Raw genomic sequence first — 19,526 nt, forward strand, 5'->3', positions numbered from 1 at the left:
GGCTGTGCCCGGCCGGGCCCCGTGGGATAAGACCCGGCCACCAGGCGCTCGCCATGGAGCACCCATCCCAGGCCTGGCTCCAGGATGGGGCCCCGGTGACACCGATCCGGGCGACGTAAACTGCCTTGTTCGTGTTGTCATCATAGGGGGCTTCTGAACCATATAAGAACCATAATGTTTCCAAAAGCTGTGGTGGAACGATAGTGGAAAGATAAAATATTATTGAGAGGTCAGCTGGGTAAAGTGTGCGCTGCTAATGCAGATTGAACCAACCTTTGGACGAGTGGGAGAACTTCTCTACCTACTTAACCACTGTCACACAGCATGGACTCGTTTGCCTCGCATCCTTCATCCAGATTTTGAATACATTTTGGCTCTCCTGTCTTTGACTCATCTCCTCCAATTCCTCCTTCTGTCTCTCTTTCGCCAAGCTCCAAAAAGCAACATATAACGTAAGTGTAACTGTTGAGACATGTTTTTCTGCTTCAGGATGGGGGTGTCATGGAGGAGGAGAAGGGGGGCTGTCTGTCCTCAGAGACAGATGGCGCAGGGAGCTGGTCCATGACGAGCTGGTGCTGGCCGGGCTCCATGTGCTGTAGTGGGTAACTTGGGCCCAGGGTGGCATGTGGGCGGCTCTCTGCTCCTCAGCGCCACAGTATTCCTCAGGCACAGGAGTCAACTTCCCCCGCCCATCTGTTCCTCTCCATTGCAGCTATGGCAAACGCTTCTGTGTGCGCAAAAAAGACCCACACACTCTCGCCCGCATATATACACTCACATACGTCAGACGTTACCCTGTGATTTGGATACTGATACAGCCTCACCCTGAATCTTACAGGTTTAACTAGATTATTTAGATTACGCTTTTGCTTTGGTTAAAAAACACAGCACGTTTTTCCTTCATGTGTTTTTATTGGGCACAGTTTGAATCCACACAGTCCTATCAGGGGCCCCGGCCCATATGACAAAGGGATTTACTTGCTTCACTGTCAAAACATAGACATAGGAGTAATTTTAAAAAAAAAAACATATATATATAAATAGTTTTAGCTAACTGTAAAATTAAAATCCTGTGTGACCTTTCAATGTGACAATGAACTGCTCATATCCAAACAAAGCCCAAAGCCCATTCAACCAGTTGTACCCTGCCGGTCTTTGAAAAGGGGAATAAGCTCATTCATTGTGGAAGGAATGTAATAATTGCAGTAATGAACATTGTGTTTTCCACTATGCCAGGTTGTTACACTGTAAAACAGTTATGCCCCTCTTACCACTGCCACCCTAAATCACCCTGTGTCCTTAAGAAAATACAACTTATATCACCTTTTATAATTATATCATACCATGAGTATTTACACATCACATTCTACTTAAATATTGCTTGGGGCAAATGATTTCCTTTTTGTTGCACTGAAACAACATTTTCATCTCCATAGTTTGTTCTTTAACCATTGAATTTCAACAGTGTGGAGAATGTGCCCTGCATTTAGTGACCGAATGAACCATTTGGTATTTTCTGAACAGATTAGTTTCCCAAATTTATAAAATGTATTTATGCAAGGACGACCACATTGAGATAGTTGATAAACAAGTGGGTTAGTGCATTCTGTGTGCTCACATTAAAGTTATAAGGAATCTTGAATCTCTTGTAAAGGCCAGAACATAGCAGGAAGAGTCACATAGAAGTGTTAAGGATTCAAACGGTGAAACCTGATTCCATAAGCCACAAACAAGCTGGATACTGTCATGTGTGTCTGTGACTTATGCATATCGCCAAAGCCGTTTTTTTCCATTTCTCAAATCATAAATGTTTTCTTAATTAGCTTGAGCTAACACACATGCAAGGCTCTGAGCGATAATGACACTGAAAGGTGACATCAGAGCCACAAGACAGCTGATGACTCAAGGTCAGATGGAGGCACATATTTTTCATTTTGCAAATTAGGTCAGTGTTTGGTGGGGAAATGTTCAAACTGAAGTTCAGAACATAAGGGTACGCACTTGAGTAACATTCAGCAATATTGTAGGTGATGAGTAATAAGGGTGAGTCAATTGTCTTCATACGGCTCTTCCTGTTCAGCTGTGCATTATGGCGAGCAGAAGGTAAATGCTGCAAACAGGTTGTCAGACATTTGTTTTGTCATTGAGAAAATAGAAGACAGAAACCAGAACTGCATTTTAAAATCCATTCATCGTGGAGGAGATGGAGCCCATTTCAGATTTGCTCTATTCTGTTAAAAAATGGAATTTTGGTTATGGTCCATTTTTTTGTTTTTTACAAAAAGTAATCATAATTGTCAACAATAATTGTGTGTTCTAGATGTTCTCAAGGGTAGGATTATCCAATTATAGATTTAAAGTAAAACACAGAAACTCAGAAAACATCTTGTTCTTTCCGAGATCTGACCTCCGAGAACATAATTCATGGGATTCCATCATCAGACATGTTCCTGTTTTGAAGAACTTTTTTCAAAAGTAATTTTAAACCACACTGACACCAGAACCTTTATTAATGGCCACGCAAACGGTTTGGAGGAATGTGCAATGGACATGCAAGGGCTACAGTGGACATTCTAGTCACTTCAAAAGGCTTTCAGAATATATGGAAATGCTATATCACTGTTTGTGTGCCTGTTCTTACAAAGTAAGTACTAACTATGCGTTATTTATTCAATTTTTTCCACAAACCATTCAACACACTTATGGTATTTTAATGGGCAACGGTTTTGACATGCTATAAAAAGACTCTTAGCCAGCTGCCTGACTGCCAGTTAGAGAAACACTAGAGCTTAAATATTAATGTGGTAATGTGGTGTTGGAATGCTTACTGCGTGGTGCGCTCCAGAGCTGCTGTTTGTCACTAATCAGAAAGGCAACAAAGAAAGATATACAGGTCATAAACTAATATCATATTTAGATAAAATTGTGTTTATGTGTGTCAAATAGTAAATACAGTCTATACATTTACAGGTAGAAAATGCATCATAACAAACAGTCAAAGCTGTTCCAAAACTCTTCTTGCTCTGTGAGTCTTCCAAGCAACAGATGGCAGCTAGAGAAATCAGCAACACATTTATTTTCTGTTCCCTTTAATTTGAACAAAATGTGTCATAATTGGACAACTACCCAAACACATACACATTTAGCATTCATTGATTCTGCTCCAGAAGATATTTTAATCCTGTTTTATCCAATAGACTCAGTACTCTTACCCCCGGGAGTTAATGGTTCTTATGCTGGTAGTATGTGTTTAACTGCATGTAAATATGCAAAATAAATGACTGCACGGTAACTGCATATACACACTTGCACGCGCACACACACACACACACACACACACACGCACACACACGCGCGTGCACACACACACACACACACACACACATACACGCATGCGCAGTTTTGAGTCATATACAAGATCTGCTCTGTATTCTGCTGCTTTTAAAAAAATACATAAGAAACTTTCTTTTCAACTGTTTTCAACCAATTTATTTTTCATGTTTGAGTAACCCTGCATAGACCATGTGGCATTTGAGGCTTGAGTGCTTCATGAAGGAAATGTGTGTTGTTGTAATCCTTCATGCAAATAGATGCATAAGGTTGCAAAACACCATTTTGTCATTACGGTAAATTTCAAAATCCTGCAGTTTTGATCAAGAAGTCAATGGTCAAAAGCCATTTTAGATCAATATTTTGGATTACAACGAACAAAATGTAGAGCTACGTAAATTAGATTAGCCTTTATTGTCCCTGTAGGGAATGTGTCCTCTGCATTTGACCCATCATTCAATGCTGCTTGGACAAACTGTCAAGAGCAGTGGTTGCTGCCATGCGGCGCCTGGACTCATGGGCAGGACCAACCTTCAGGACTAATGTTGCATGATTGTTTTGGGTTGATGGGGTAAAACTGGAGTGCCTGAAGGAAACCCACCCAGACACAGGAAGACACCTTCAAACTCTGCACATAAAGCCGACCTGGGATTCGAACCTGCAACCTCCTTGTTGTGAGACTTAATGGAGCACAAATGCATAAACAGAGGTTCTGGTCTCTTGTGAAGACACCAGCAGTAAATGTGTATAATGTCTTGCTTTTATACCTGATATAGAGGATAGAACATTTCGAGATGAACCTGAGCATCTGCAGGTACAAGTTTGTGTGCAGAGGTGACGCAAGCTAACATCTGCTGATTGGATAAGAAATGCTAATGAGGCCTTTGGCACAGAGGGCTCACAGGCTGATGGGAACAGAGTGAAAGAGGGTTGGGGTGGGTTTCAGGGCATATGTAGCAAGAACGGGGATGTGGGGGTCAATGATGGGAAATCTATTGATTGCAGGGTTCCTGACAAGTGTTCAGTGATTTCCTGTCCCCGACTGTAATATTGTGCCTGTTAATCTATTTGAACCATAACACTACTTATGGCTGTGTGTCACTTTAGAAATGGTGGAATGAGAGGAAGGTCAATGCAAACAGGATGCTAATGAGTTTGCACTAATCAATGTGTGCTTGATCAGCGATTCACTTGTGAGTGTCCGTTGAAAAGCTGAGGTGCAAGTGCACAGGGAGCAGGCAGGAGTGTTGAGGGGAGTTCATGAGAAAGTACAGCCCTGCTTCAAATTCACTGCTCTTGTGCAGCTCTGGGGCCTTTCAAAGCCCAGTTTTAATTTATATGTGGCCGTCTGCTCTACTCGTCAATGAACAATTCCTGCTATCATTGACTCAATGTTACATACTCTTTCATTTTGCAGTTAATTTTGGGGAGAGAGCGACAAGGAATTGACACCGTGTGACTGGCCCCTACTTTTAGAAGGATTGCTTTCCTCTTCACCCACCCTTTTAGTCTCATCAGTTACTGTGCATTTGATATGCACTACACGCTAAGGTCACTTTTTATATAAAAATAATTTTATTTAATCCTAACCTTTTTCTTTTGAGCTAATAAATGAGCTATAGATATGTACTGATGATAACATTATTTACCAACCTTATTACTTCCTCAATCCAAGTTTTGTTCTTATTTTTCATCATTTTGTTTTCAGTTACACATTAATCCTGTTCCTTGCACTCTCAGAAAAAAGCCCATAACTCAATCAGTCTCACATCACCAGCAAAAATGGCGAACTCTAAAAAATGACTCCATACACCGAGGTGACAGCCCCAGTGACGAAAGGAGAGGAATTAATCTTTCCAAAAGGAGCAGAATAACAAGGAGCGCAAAGGCAAACTGAAAACTGTGGTGGAAGCCATGGTCACAGAAAACTGTTGGTGTATTTCCAGGCAGCACATGCGCTTACAAATGATACACAAATCCACACAATATAGAAGCGAGTGGGAGCAGGGATCAAATCGTATTACAGTCTCATCAGTATTGCCCTGGGCTGTAGCGGACGCACAGTTTTAGGAGACTTTGTGAAGTCTGGTCAACATGTTCTGACTACAACACTCTTCAGGAGAAAAAGACCAAAGAACTTCAAGATATTAAATTAAATGAGGTGTGTGGGGTTTCTGTCATCAACTTGACTTATGCTAAATGCAACTGGCGCCGCAAGGGAACGTCCTCTCTTCGTTCTTCTTCACCCTCTACACCAGGGGTGGGCAATTATTTTCCTCCGAGGGCCATATTCGAATCCAGGCAAGTAGCGGAGGGCCGGCCCGCGATCATTGGTGTGAAAAAAAAAAATCCCAAAAATTAAATATAAAATAAAACATCACTTTTCTGTCAAATATAGGCTATTGGACCTATTATTTAATTCATTTCACATCATATTTATTATCATTTATTTATTTATTATCATATTCACATTATATTATTATTAAGTGCAGACAGATGCCTGAGGGCAAAAAATAAATAAATAAATATATATATATATATATATATATATATATATATATATATATATATATATATATATATTCATTTATTTTTTTATTTATTTAACATTACTTGGCATGTTTGGCGGGCCGGATTATAAAGACAAACGGGCCACATGTGGCCCGAGGGCCGTAGATTGCCCACCCCTGCTCTACACCACTGACTTAAACTACTGTACTGAATCCTGTCACCTTCAGAAGTGCTCTGGCTCTACAGTGCATCACCGGTAGTGATGAGTGATGTTCCTATGATGCCTCGTTAATCCACGAATCATACACAAATTATTTTTGGCTTCCCATACACCATTGAAAGTTTGATTGCTCCATAAACAACCTGTAACCTCATACAGCTCACTTTCACGTCCTACTGCAGGTGTGCAGTAGGACCAAAGGGATGAATGACATGTTGGAGAACTACTCGGCTGTCCACATCACGAGGAAATGAGACTCAGATTTAGTGCTAAAAATTCTCTATTATTCCTTTAAAGTCCCAAATGATTTGCTATTAGCTGCTGACAATGGACTGGTCTCAATCCTGGAAACATCCCCAAAACGTCCCCATCCCCTTTTGGGTGAAAACAAACAGTGTTAACAGATAGGCGGGAGATACAAATTGTTAAACTGTTATCGTTTTGCTCCAAAATACAACAAAATATTGATACTGGCGAAACAGTAGCCTTGAACGTAGAAGTTGGTGAATATTTAAATGCTAGCCTGAGTGTCAAACAAATGACTTGGAGATTGAATCAGATAATTGTAGATGTTGTAGATAGGATATGACTCCTGTGTGGAGTCATTTTGCCAAAAGGATTCTGGTAAGCTAAACTGACATCTCTCGACCCCTATTTCTCGCAGTTTTTTTCTTATAACAATCCCATCAGGATTGAATTAAAATATTCACCAACTTATGTGTCCATGGCTATGACACCAGTATCAATATTTTGCTGTATTTTGGAGCAAAACAACAACAGTTAACAATTTGTATCTTGCCTATTTGTTAACACTGTTTGTTTTCACCCAAAAGGGGGTGTAGCCGTAGCGCTAGCCCAAAAGTACCCATATGGCAGGCTGGAGACATCTATTCAGACCAAAACTTCTCACCAGAAGAACAGTTTCTTTTTGTCTGTCATTTGGACACTTTACGACACCTGTCACTATAATAACTCACTTTATCTATTTGCAATACCAGTTTCTGTCTGTGCTGTACATTTTGTATTTTATTTAGTCAAAGTACTTTTATTTTAGATCATTCGACACCTTGTTTTACGTTTTATTTCATCCTTGTTTATATTTTACTATTATTTACTAATATTCATTGTTTCATTTTGCACTATATTGCTGGAGCAAGTTCTTATTACCATAAAACTGATTCTGATTCTGAAGATTCTGATTCAAGCTGGACTCAGAGGCAGATGTTGTCCAAAATGATGACTATTCAGGACTTTCCCTGCCCGCTCCACCATGTGCTGGTCAGTTGCAAGATGAAGTATCTAAACTGTACATTCTGTTCTCCTCCATCCCACTCGGTTTGTTTAAACTCTTATACAAGGTGTTAGGAGTACTGAGGCCTGTTGTAATTTATTGCTAGGAGTACACCAGGCGAAGCTATAGGCCGAAAAAGGAGATATAGGTTTGAACATCGGCATACACACGCATGACTTCATTTCTGTAACTTTCCCCTGGTGCTACCCAAATAAGGATACCTTTACATCTTGTTCTCTCATTGGCTAATCCGTTGGTACATGGATAGGGTCATACTTGTCAGATATTGTTTATCGGTCTTTGTGCATCTTCAGTATATAAGGGAGGTGCGCCCAGAGAGGGGGGTCCCTGATCATCGGAGACCCGGGCGCTGTTTTCTGCTGCCCTGTATTTGACACTGCTTTCTCTGTAAATAAACTACCTTGAAAAGTTTGCAGAGCTTTGTCAACGTGAATCCTTTGTCCACACCCTACGCCCCAAACGAGCATTGATCCAGCCACCACAAAGAGCTTGTTCAGTATATTTTGAGATTAAGGTAAAATATAAATATATTCAGTTTTTACCAGGGGTTGGGCTGATAAGACAGACATTTTATTTCATTTTAATTAAACTTTGTAATTTATATTTTTATGCTGGTCGGCAAGCGTACACAGTTTTCTGTTGTTGTTGTTTAGCAATAGCAAAACCTACCTGGAAAACTGAGGAGCTACACAAACATCTTTATGGAGACAATGAGGTAGAAATGTTAAATATTGCACCTCATGCCCCTTTCATTTGAGCAAACATACAGAATTTCTTATTTTGTACTTTCCTTTGACCACTCAATTTTCCCTTCCTCTATGACCAGTGTGTACCAGCAAAGTGCTATTGATTTGCTGTTACACAGAAGACATTAACATGCCGAACAGTTTCCCCACACCAAAGTTTTTAAACACATGTTGATCTTTTGGCTTGCAGTGTAGATTATTTAATAAGGCTATAGATCTCAACAACACTTTCCTTCTATCTATCTGCATGGGTCTACTTGGCTAAATGAGCGATGGCTCTCGTTAGCAAGTGAGCAGTGCTGTCATTATCTGTCTCCAAATACACCCACTAGCCCTAATGATGCAAAAACATGCCTGGATATGCCAGAGAGTCAGGGAAACATTTGAAGAGAAGTGCAGTCTGCAGGTGGAGCTAGAGTTTCCCTAAACTGTAGAGCAATCCTTTTTGTAGGATGGTGGTAAAATGTGTGTGCAACGCAGAATCTGTCCGTCAAGCAGGCAAGATGTCCTGCTGCCTCTGTAGCTTTGGAAAGGCTATTGCTATCATTAAGCAGTGAGACGCATGCGAGAAATGACCGGATCCCTAAATTTTCCATCAGGCATAAAAAGGGTAAATTTGTGCTTTGACTCTGAAGCTAACATTGATGTATGTGTCTGTGTTATTAGAGATTATTGCTCAGATAGAATCCTATCTGCTCTTTGTTACTTACTTTCTGGGCATTTATGAAAGTTTCTATCTTGTAAGAGGTCGTTAAGCGAATAGCAAATACATGCCTGTCACCAGTTAAAGGGGAGTGTGAGCAAAAGCCGAGCTGAATTTGAACGAAGGGAAGACATTAAATATTCTTTTTGATTGCATATCCAGCTGCATCGACGCACATAGGGATTTTGCTTTTAACTCAATGTGCTGTACATAAGCATTTTGCAGTTTAACAAATATTTTTTCCCCTGGCAATGTCTCAGCCCACCGGTGGTTTAGTACTTAATCCTTCCCAACAAATCCAGCCACCACATTCACCCAAGGGTGGGCGGTGTGCTGACATCTCTACAAAGAGAATTATTAAACTATCTGTTTACAGTATAAAATGCATTTTGTACAACAAACAAATGTCGGCTATCATTTCCAGCAAGGCTCCTGTGACTATAACTTAGCCCATAATGATGAAAGTGACCTTGTGCTGAAGAGTTGGTGGGCAGGTTTTACTAATGTTGTGTAGATTCTTAAGGGAATACTAATGTTAGCTGAGGCAACATCTTGGGTCTGCTCCTCGTGGCTTTTCTTACCCCAGGTCTCTCCCAGAATGAAGGTTCTATTTGAAAAGGCCTGTCTTCTTCTCTCTGCCTCTGAAAGCTCATTAGGAGCACAGATCAAAGATTGGGGCAGCAGTTCTCTGAACTGGACACCGTAGGCTATTTCCATATACTTTGGCCTCACTTAAGGTAATCTGCTTCTAGATTCACCACATCCATAGCATTTATGAACACACAACCTTCAAAATAAGTTATGGTGTTTAGTCCACATTTTAAGAAATAAAATATTTTTTCACTCAGTTTTAGGACCTCTTGAAGAAATGAAGAACATGTTGCTCTAAGTTAAACAAATCATTATGGTGCTCTGGATCAGTAAGTTCCCCGGAACACAATGTATTTGTGCAGGAATTATTTTCCTTTCTATCTAGAATTATATAATACCATTTTAATATAAGGATGTCTCAATGTCAGATTTTTGTGTTGTGATTATTGTGATTAAAAAAAAAACATCACAATTGAACGATTATTCACGATTATTACTGAGACTGTGTGAAATCTTGTTTATCACATTACTATTTCACACATTTGTGACCAGCTTTATAAAACTGATCTGTCTGATTGACAAAATAAAATAAATGTGACAAAAATAGCCAAATAAAAAAGTACTTTATATGTATATGTGTTGTATATTTATATGTATATATTGTGACCTAAACAATCCCGATTATCAATTAACCGATAATCATGATATCCCTACTCATTGCTTAAGTCCTCAGATTGGCATTCAAACACAAGCACGAGAGACAATTCTGATGGACTCTCAGAATGGTGTGAGACTGACAACCCTGCACTGTGGCCTCTCCACATGTTCTGCATTATACATGGCCCACGTTTACACCTTTACTCTCACACATGTACTCACGTCTGTGTCGAAACATATCCAGACTGTGCACTCAAGCAGTTTTGCACTCGCAAGCTGTCCAAACATTTCGTGCTTTTGAAAGATCATCCCAGGCTTCTCGGCATTGCTTGGCACCTGGCTTTTCTTCTAAAGCATTTCTCGGCAATCTGGTCTTCATAGAGTCAGTTGGAGACATAAGTTGAGCAGTGCATGAGCCGTGGTAAGCCCCTGTCTCTTGCGTACTGGAGACATATTTCAATAGCATTCTTTTCCCAATTACCCTTTTACTCGACTCGGATCAATCAAAATCCAGATGTTGCTTGGTTGGCTTGCACCAGATTGCTACAAACCGGTTTATTCCTTCATATGAGTAGTAAAGGCCTGAACAGACTCTAGCCGGTGTTAGAAATGCTTTCAACTACATAGACCACTCCTTATGTGGCCACTTTAGATTCACAACAAAAATTAAAAACGAGAAAGCACGAAAGAAAAAGTGATATAATAGTGCTCAAGAAAAAAGGTAGGTGAAAGAAGCTAATGAGCCATACCTGAATGAAGAAAATGTACAAACAACATCATCAAATATGCCAATTATTTATACCATCTCACTGTAGTAGTAGTAGTAGCTTGTCTAGTTCATAATTTAACTCCTTTGCTTGACAAACAACATCCTCTTAGTGGTTCTTACATGTGGTCAATTACACCCTCCTTAGATTATATAATTTCTTGCAATACAAAACAAAACAATGGGTTATTTAATAATAAGGCATTAGGTTGGTGGTTGGTCAGTCAAATAACCTTGTTTTGGTCATTTAAATATTGGAATAGTTCTAGTTTTACATGTCTTTCCCCAAAATTAATATTCCAACAGAGCCTTGTCACTGTCATACTTAATTTAGTAAACAGTTGGCTGAAACAGATCTTGTGCCACAACATGTAACAGTCAAGCTGGGTCAAAGGTCAGAAGGCTGCTTAAAAGGATTATAATTAAATATAATTATAATTATGAATAAATATTCATGTGCAATTACTGTCGTGATCACATGCAATGGTATTTATTTATTTAATCTTTATTATTTTTCCCCTCCATCCCTTGTTGGGAAATGGGAGGTTTTGTCTATAGGAGTTTTTGTTTATAAGAGATCTTCTATTGAGAGTGTTTTTTAAACTTTCTATAAGTTATCTGTTCTTTTCCTCTGTATCTACCTCTGTATCTACCTGCGTTGTAACAATGAAATTTCCCCATGTGGGACAATAAAGGATTATCTTATCTTATCTTATAAAATAACTGACACATTGCCCACACGAGTACTGCAGATAATTAGGTTTTTCAACTAAGGGCTAGTTTTTATGTAGGCTGTATGTTTGTAGACAATTAGGTTGTGAACATTGAAGTAGACCTTCAGTTTGCAGTAACCTTTTTCATCAAATGCTTCATCAAAGTCTTTTCAACAAATGCAAAACGAAGCAAATATGTGTTCCTTTTCCATTCAAATAAAAAGAGTTTTGTGTGTATCAAATCTGTCTCATTAAAGCAACAAACTAAATTAAATTAACTTTGATGAGCGTTTAACCTTAACCGTGTTTACTCACCATTAGTTGTACTGGTTGTACACCCCCCCACATCTGTACAGTTCTGATTATTCAACAAATTAAGATTTCGAGTGAAACATAGTCAACTAAAATGTCACGTAGTAACATTTCTAAAATAAAAACATGCAAATGACAATCTGCTGCTTGTTAGGGTGAAATGTCACTATGAAGAGGCTTTTCAGTTCTGCAGTTTTGAACAGGAAGTCAATGGACCATTTTCTTTTACCGTTTTAGATCAATATTGCAATTTACAATGAACAAAATGTAAAATGATGATCTACTTATGTTTTAGTTCAATACTAAGTACCAGACAAAAGCATTTGTCTACGCTAAATGGGCAATTTTGCATTAGGAATTGTGAGTTAACACTGAGTTAAATTTGACTTGTAGTTATTCTATGAGATTAAAGATAGCAAAAGCAGTCAATTAATGATATTATACTAGTAAATTAATTCATTAATACAGAAAATATGTAAAAATAAATAAATACATGATTTACATGAAGTTTTTAAACCGCCTCTGCAGAGGCCGTTGGGTTGTGAGGCAGTTAAGCAACCCTTGTCACTGCAAAACTGGCATACATTAGCGTAACACCCACGGACCAGACCGTCTCTCTCCACACCTAGTTTGTGATAACATGCTCCTGTCAGAGATGGGATCAAGTGTGAAGGGTCATGTTACATCATGGACTATATATGTAAAAAAAAAACAGCAAAAGGGAGATAACAGAGAACAACATCCATTTATTAATATATTAATTTGTATTTGAATTTTTTGTCATTATTTAGACACTCTAATGCAAATGTATTTTCAAAGAATATGTTGCATATTTAAATCAAGATTTGTTTTTTTTACCTTAGTTCGTGGCATGTCGACGTATGTTGAATTTTGTTGTCAGCTTTGGATTAATGTGCTTAATAACGTATATCAAGTAATTACTTGGACATAAACCGTGCAGCAGGTCATAGAAACCTTACCTTGTTGTTGTACCTTGCAAATGATAGTTATATGAACTGGGGAGAGTGGGATTCAATGGGCCAACCGTCCAGTGATAGTGATTTATCAGTGATTTGATAGTGACAGTGACGGCATTTTTTCACATGCTCTTTATCTGCCAGAGAAGAGAGAGGTGAACTGACATTTAGCGCTTCAGTGAGAAAATTGGGGGAGGCTAAGGAGCCTACTTGAGACCAAAATCTTCAGAAGTGTAATTGTTCTGTTGCTGCATCACAGGGTTGGTCTCTTTGTGTTATCACACCCGAAGCTGTGCACTCACCTCTGACTGTGAGGTCACCCATGGGCTCCTGGGACCCCACTGGCCTATAAAAGTAAAGGCACAATATAAGGGATGTCCAGCTTCACACTGCCCCCCTGTAGTCAGTCTCTGCTAATGCTTTTTGGCATTCTTTACCACTGGCTTGGAGGTAAATGTCAATTAGAAGCAGTGGAAAGACAAAATTGAGGAGTGCCTCATGAAGAGGCTTGACCCTGTCTTTAATAACAGTTTGACAAATAAAGGAAAAGAGAGAGACATGTTGAAAGTTGGGCAATAAATGCCAAGACAGTTACAAACGCAATTACAAATAATTCTTCCACTATATGTTTGCAATCTGCAAGTAAAATGTCTGGACTATAAAAACAACATGCAGAAAGCTATTGTTGTACATTTGGAGGCTTTATTTGTATTATTTGATGTATTTATTTCACAAGTCTGCATTATACAGGGGGTACTGTGCGCATTGCTCAGTTAAATATATGCAGTGAGTTAAGCCTCCCTGATCCTTGCCTTACTCAGCTGTGAGACCAACAAAGGGCCTGACCGCTGGCCAAGGTGAACACAGCGTTTGAGTTCCACATCACACGTCCACCTCCAAACACTTCAAACAGTCTTATTTTGTAGCCCACTGCCGTAAGTCACGGGTCTTCCTGCCATATACATTTGGCTATAGCACTAAAAATGTGAAGGTTTCTGAACCTTTTTACGCATGTGGTGAACTACAATGAACCTACACCGCATCACTACTTCACTATTAGGATGCCTGTTGGCTGCTTGAATATAGATACATTCAGGAAAAAAGCAGTCCATCAGTGGGAAAGAAAATCAACCACAAGATGCTGCTGCGCTGCTTTCTTTTTGCCCTTGATGATAGTGAATTCAATTTTAAATCTACCTAAAGTATTTGCTGAAGAGGGTTTCATCATATTAATCACAGGTCCCATAAAACACATCTCCTTAACTTTGGCATTACCTCAAGTGTAATACTTGTACACACTGTGGAATAAAGGATCACACAATGTAATGTAGGGATTCGATGTATGGTTTTCGGAGCTCATCATTCATTTTTTATCTGAGAACAACTTAAATATATTAGAATTATACAAACATGCAGTGAAATTGGTTGGCTACATTTTAAATAACAAGGCATCTGAAAACTTAATTTGAAGGAAAAAAGATTCTTGTGTCCCTTCTATGTTTCTATAGAATATAATGTTACTGTCAACTCGTCTTTTTCTCTCAAGCCTATTATTATACAAACCAAGAAGCAGAGGTGGTGGGCAAAAGCAGTCTTAAAAGTGTTAAAGCTAAAATTCTAGATTAAGATTAAGTTGTGTAACTGTGATTGTGCCGCTTGACATAAATTACTTTTATAGAGCCGGTCAAATAATCAAGAAAGTCCCATAGTTGCCATACGTAGAGGTCCCATTATCATAGTCTGTCAGCGCCCCCCTGTGGCATACAGTGGAACAACAGTGTAGCGGAAAAACAAAAATGCTAATATTTGAAATGTGTTTCGGAATGTTTGGGCAACTTAAATCTACTATTTTTTAAAGTTTTAAACTTTTAAATAAAACGTTTTTTTTTATTGCTATCATCACCACCACTGAGCGATTAAAGTAATTACAGACAATTAAAGACAATAACACTGGCATAATTTCACAACAAAGACAAAACACAGCAGATGAAAAACAAGCAGAAGAACAACACAAACAAATGACACACATATTGCCTTCACATAATGGCATATTTCTAAGGAAACAAAATAGCATAGCGTAGTAGTACTGCACATTTTACATTATGTTTGACTCCGAATCGAGGTTTCAGGTTTGCAGATATAACTAGTTTATGTTCTGAGGCTGTGTGTGTTTCTATTTTTAGTGTTCTATAAATTGGGTGAGCCATGTGTTTTTGATAATCTCTCCAGTATAACATCTCCAATATAATTGTTGTTGTTTGTTAGTTTTTGCTATTGTGAATGATGTGTGAATAAAGAACTTAGTGTGATAAGATATCTTGAGCATAAGTGTCTCTGAGGAGAGCTATTGATGGGCAGTTTGAAATGTTGATTGTTGAAAATATGGACAAAGTCATAGTGTATGATAATCATTTCTGATGTGAGGACATTGTGGACAATGACTTAGACTGGGGCCCATTGGATAAAGGGATGATGCGAGCCCTATGAGGGGTTTCAAGTTTTCTTTTCTTTAAAAAAAAATAATTCTCATCCATTTTCTAAGCTTGGGTCCTCTACCAGAGGACTGGGAGCTTGAGGGTTCTGCGTAGTATCTAGTACCTAGCACTGCACTTTTCTGGAATGAGATGTTTGATGGTTTTCCAAGGCACAAGGCTGGTTGGTTTGCCATGACCATTCTGTATCTGGAAGTCCCACAGGGTCTTGGCTCAATCCTTCTCTACCACCTTTGGAGGTGTTTCCCACTTTGTCCTTAGGGTCTCCAGCCCGTACTCTGCTCAGATGTGTCTGTACACTATGCCAGCCACCTGGTTATGGTGCTCCATGTATGCTGTCCCTGCCAGCATCTTGCACCCTGCAGTTGTGTGCGGATGTCTACACCTTGGGTCTTGTCTGGTGTTGTAGATCTGAGCCTCTATTGATCTGGTGTTCAGGGCCTGCTCCTGCTGCCATGATCAGGGCCTCTGTGCTGTCCTTCAGACCGGCTCTTTCCAGCCATTGGTAGGATTTCGTGATATCAGCCACTTCAGTATAATAATAGGCCGTGGCTGCAGAGCCGCGGCGCGGTCAAATGGTCCAGCAGTTTCAGGAACCGCGACACAGCCATATAGCCTCATGGCTAACCCTAACACTAACCTTAACCCTAACCCTAACCCTGACCCTGACCCTAACCCTAACCCTAACCCTAACACTAACCTTAACCCTAACCCTAACCCTAACCTTAACCTTAACCCTAACCTTAACCTTAACCTTAACCCTAACCCTAACCCTAACCCTAACCCTAACCTTAACCCTAACCCTAACCCTGACCCTAACCTTAACCCTAACCTTAACCATAACCCTAACCTTAACCCTAACCTTAAAACGGCGCGGTCAAATAGCGCAGCAGTTTCAGGAGCAGCGGCACAAAATGGCAGTTTCGGCCGCGCGCTGCGGCTCTGTAGACACTCCCTTTATAATAATAATAATTATTATTATATTATAGTATAATAATTATTATTATTATATTATAGTATAATAATGATAATAATAATTATTTGTTATTATTATTTATTACTATTATTATTTTTTGTATAGCACTTTCTGAACAAGTTCCAAAGAAAGCACTTCACACAACACAAGTTAGAAAGAATTAAAACTCACACAAAAACAAACTATTGCATATGTTAAATGCTTTTTTGATTAGATTTGTTTTTCAAATTCTTCTTACAAGTCAAAAGACAATTCATCCGTCTAATAACGTCAAGAGGGAGAGTTCCAGAGGGAGGGGCACATACAGAAAAGGCGTGGTCTCCTGCAGTGACACGTTGAGTCCAGGGTACAGGGTACAACCCACAGCACGAAGGGTTCTAGAGGGGACATAAGTGGTGAGACAGTTTCCCATTGTCGTCATTGGTTTGAGTTGTCCCGAATAAATAACTAAATAGATTAAAGATAACTAAAAATAACGAACCCTAGCCATCAAGGATTTGTCTTGTCTGACAGAGTCTGTAGATATTGACATGACTGACAGTAAGAACACTGATTGTAGCATGAAGTCAGTCCTGTCCTGACAAGTCCACTACAAGAGTTTGTTGTCTTCCTCTGTGAGTTTTTCATAGCTTCAGGCGAGCTAAATCAGCCCTTCCTCTCTGCCACACGCACACGCACACACACGCACACACACACGCACACACACACACACACGCACACACACACGCACACGCACACACGCACACGCACACACACACACGCACACACGCACACGCACACACACACACACACACACACACACACATACACATACATACAACACACTAGTGCTGTATACTTTGCACTTTATTGTATGGGTGGGGCATCTGTTACGGGGAAGGAAACAGAGTGAACAGAGTGACAGCAAAAGCAAATATGAACCATTACCTTTAATGTCGGTTGGATATAGGCAACATGTACAATAAACAAACCTATTGTAAATAATTTTACTTACTGCCGTTTTTGTTTGTTTTTTGTCTTTTTATGGGTGCATAACTCTGAACTCAGAGAGTTTGTGTAGCACGTAGATCAATTATCATTGTACATACGTCGGTTGCCTTCTTCAAAATAGACATGTTGGGTAATGTAAATGTTAATACAATGGATGCACAATTATGAATGAATATCATGCCCAGCCGTACTTCAACAAGATTCAAACTAAAATAAGACTTTAGTTATCTTTACTGGTTGTATCCCAGTGGTTTGGTAGTCTTGATAATACTCCTCTGCAACAATCCCATCAATAAACTGTATTTTTAGGATTACAGGCAGGAAGAGAAACACTTTTTTCCAAACACTTTAAGCTGATAAAAACAAGGCAAAAAAGGCAGCAAGTCATATTTTTTCCATCCAACAGAGGGCTCTGTGTCCTCGCTTTAGGTTGCTGTGCTGTGCTCTAAACTAGCTATACATAGATATATAAATGTGGCTTAAAACGTGTTTGACTAGCTACATAAATAAGCAAACTGCTTTTAATCAGTAACTTGGTACTTCAGTGTAAATGGCCATAGGCCTAATTTTGTTTATCCAGTTATTTTTAATTACAAGCATTGGGCTACAGCCAATGTATTATTGTAGACTGTATCCATCCAGTGTTGTCCAATTGGTCAATGTGATGATTGGGAAGGAAATCAGAATTTCTGCTGTCAACGAATTGAACAGCAACAGTACTAGTGAAAATAACAAGGCTCGGCCTAAATAATCCTTTGTGAAATACATGACACATCCGTGCATGAACTCATGGTAGGAGGGATGCAGATGGGAATCGACAAACAATAATATTGTGCAGCAGTCCACACGCACTTATTTGGGATTGATGAGAAACACGCCCATCCTCTTGTTGTCAGAGCGCGGCGTGTCATTCCTGCCGCAGGGGGGCGCTATTCGTCTGAAAGTGCGCTGCTCAAGTGCAGCTTCAACACATTACAGACGAGTGTGTTGTGTGTGTGGATTCAGTAAAAAAATTACCCGTAGACGGACTGAGACTGCTTTTGACCGTACCAATGTGTGGCGTCCGCAGATATAGCACCTTAAAACCGGCTCATTTCCTCCACGGACGCGACAGTTAATCAAAAATTATGGAATAATTGAAGGCGACGTTCGTGAGACTCCTCCGCAGCGGCAGCAGCGTTTTTGTTGAAGTACGAGTGGGATCACAGCTGCTGGCTACGAAAATGTCGGGGAAAATAGAGAGCAAGCAAGGTAAGTGTTAGCACAGGGCTGCACCGCTGGAGTCCATCTAACGGGAATGTTCCGTGTGGCACGCCTCGAGAGGCACGAGAAAAGAGACACTTGTGAACTGGATCAAAGCGTGATGTTTGTCAATTGTGCCTAATAATAGGGTCTAGTGCTGTGATCTGTGAAAACGCTTTACAGCACAACATGGTATGAATCAACCAGCATTTTTATTAATTTTGATCTGACTATTTTACTGCGTGTGCCAGTATTTATAATGTGCTAAATATCGCTTAAAGCCGTAATAGACGTGAGTATAAAATCATTCCGCGGCGGTGCCGGTGTTTCACGTCTCTCGGCTCCCTCTGCCTTTTCACATGCACAGATCTGTTTGAAACGTGGTTCAAATCTCTCTATCATTGTATGAATTGGACATCTGTTACTGTTAAATGGAGTGCTTTGAATAAAACCGTAGATGTTTGTGTTAATAATCGCGCCCGCTCGTCCAGACTCAGGTCTGCTAGCGATAGCTCTGAGGCTAGCGCTAGCTTTGTTACTCGTACAATGGAGGAGTGTTGATGAGATCAGGCCCAGAACCAATGTCTGGACTGTTACTTTTGTCTGGATACGTGGCATTTTAGATCTGTGCAGGCCTTCGCCAGCATTAATGCACTGATGTAGTGACATAAGGACAAATCTGTGCAGGGCGGTCTGAATACGAGAGCGTGTTTTCGGCTCGGCTTTGCATTTTAGAGGGTAACTTTACACCCACAATAGCCACACATGCATCCCTCCATACCAGCTGTCTCTGGCCCAAACACCGTGTAACAGACCTGAGATGTCTGCAGCCAGTGGAGACACTTCTCCCAGCAGCAAACAGGGAGTGTCATTCCTCTGATGCCTACATATGGTCACCGCGGATTCTACACAGCAGCTCACACTGTTGACAGTCTTCTGAAGTGGCTTTTGGCCTGTCCTTCATCCAAGAGTTACAGTGTTGGCCAAA

At 39.9% G+C, this 19,526-nt stretch overlaps 2 protein-coding genes across 16 annotated transcripts in view; both read left to right on the forward strand.

Annotated features, from left to right (window-relative positions):
- phyhd1 (phytanoyl-CoA dioxygenase domain containing 1) overlaps positions 1–19,526 on the forward strand; it is a 120,398-nt gene that overhangs the window by 56,155 nt on the left and 44,717 nt on the right. The window lies entirely within an intron of this gene.
- rapgef1b (Rap guanine nucleotide exchange factor (GEF) 1b) overlaps positions 18,254–19,526 on the forward strand; it is a 28,668-nt gene continuing 27,395 nt past the window's right edge. For 7 of the 15 annotated variants that reach the window (XM_072454606.1, XM_072454615.1, XM_072454614.1 and 4 more), the window contains exon 1: positions 18,255–18,547. In XM_072454606.1, coding sequence (XP_072310707.1) covers positions 18,520–18,547 — 28 coding nt within the window. In that variant the 5' untranslated portion in view covers positions 18,255–18,519. Of the gene's footprint in view, positions 18,548–19,526 lie in introns of all 15 variants that reach the window. The other 8 variants (XM_072454610.1, XM_072454608.1, XM_072454607.1 and 5 more) reach the window with 3 other exon arrangements.

This window comes from Eucyclogobius newberryi, unplaced genomic scaffold (genome assembly GCF_026437365.1).
Source record: "Eucyclogobius newberryi isolate DKJ021-1_F unplaced genomic scaffold, fEucNew1.0.hap1 SCAF_2, whole genome shotgun sequence".
Taxonomy (NCBI): Eukaryota; Metazoa; Chordata; class Actinopteri; order Gobiiformes; family Gobiidae; genus Eucyclogobius; species Eucyclogobius newberryi.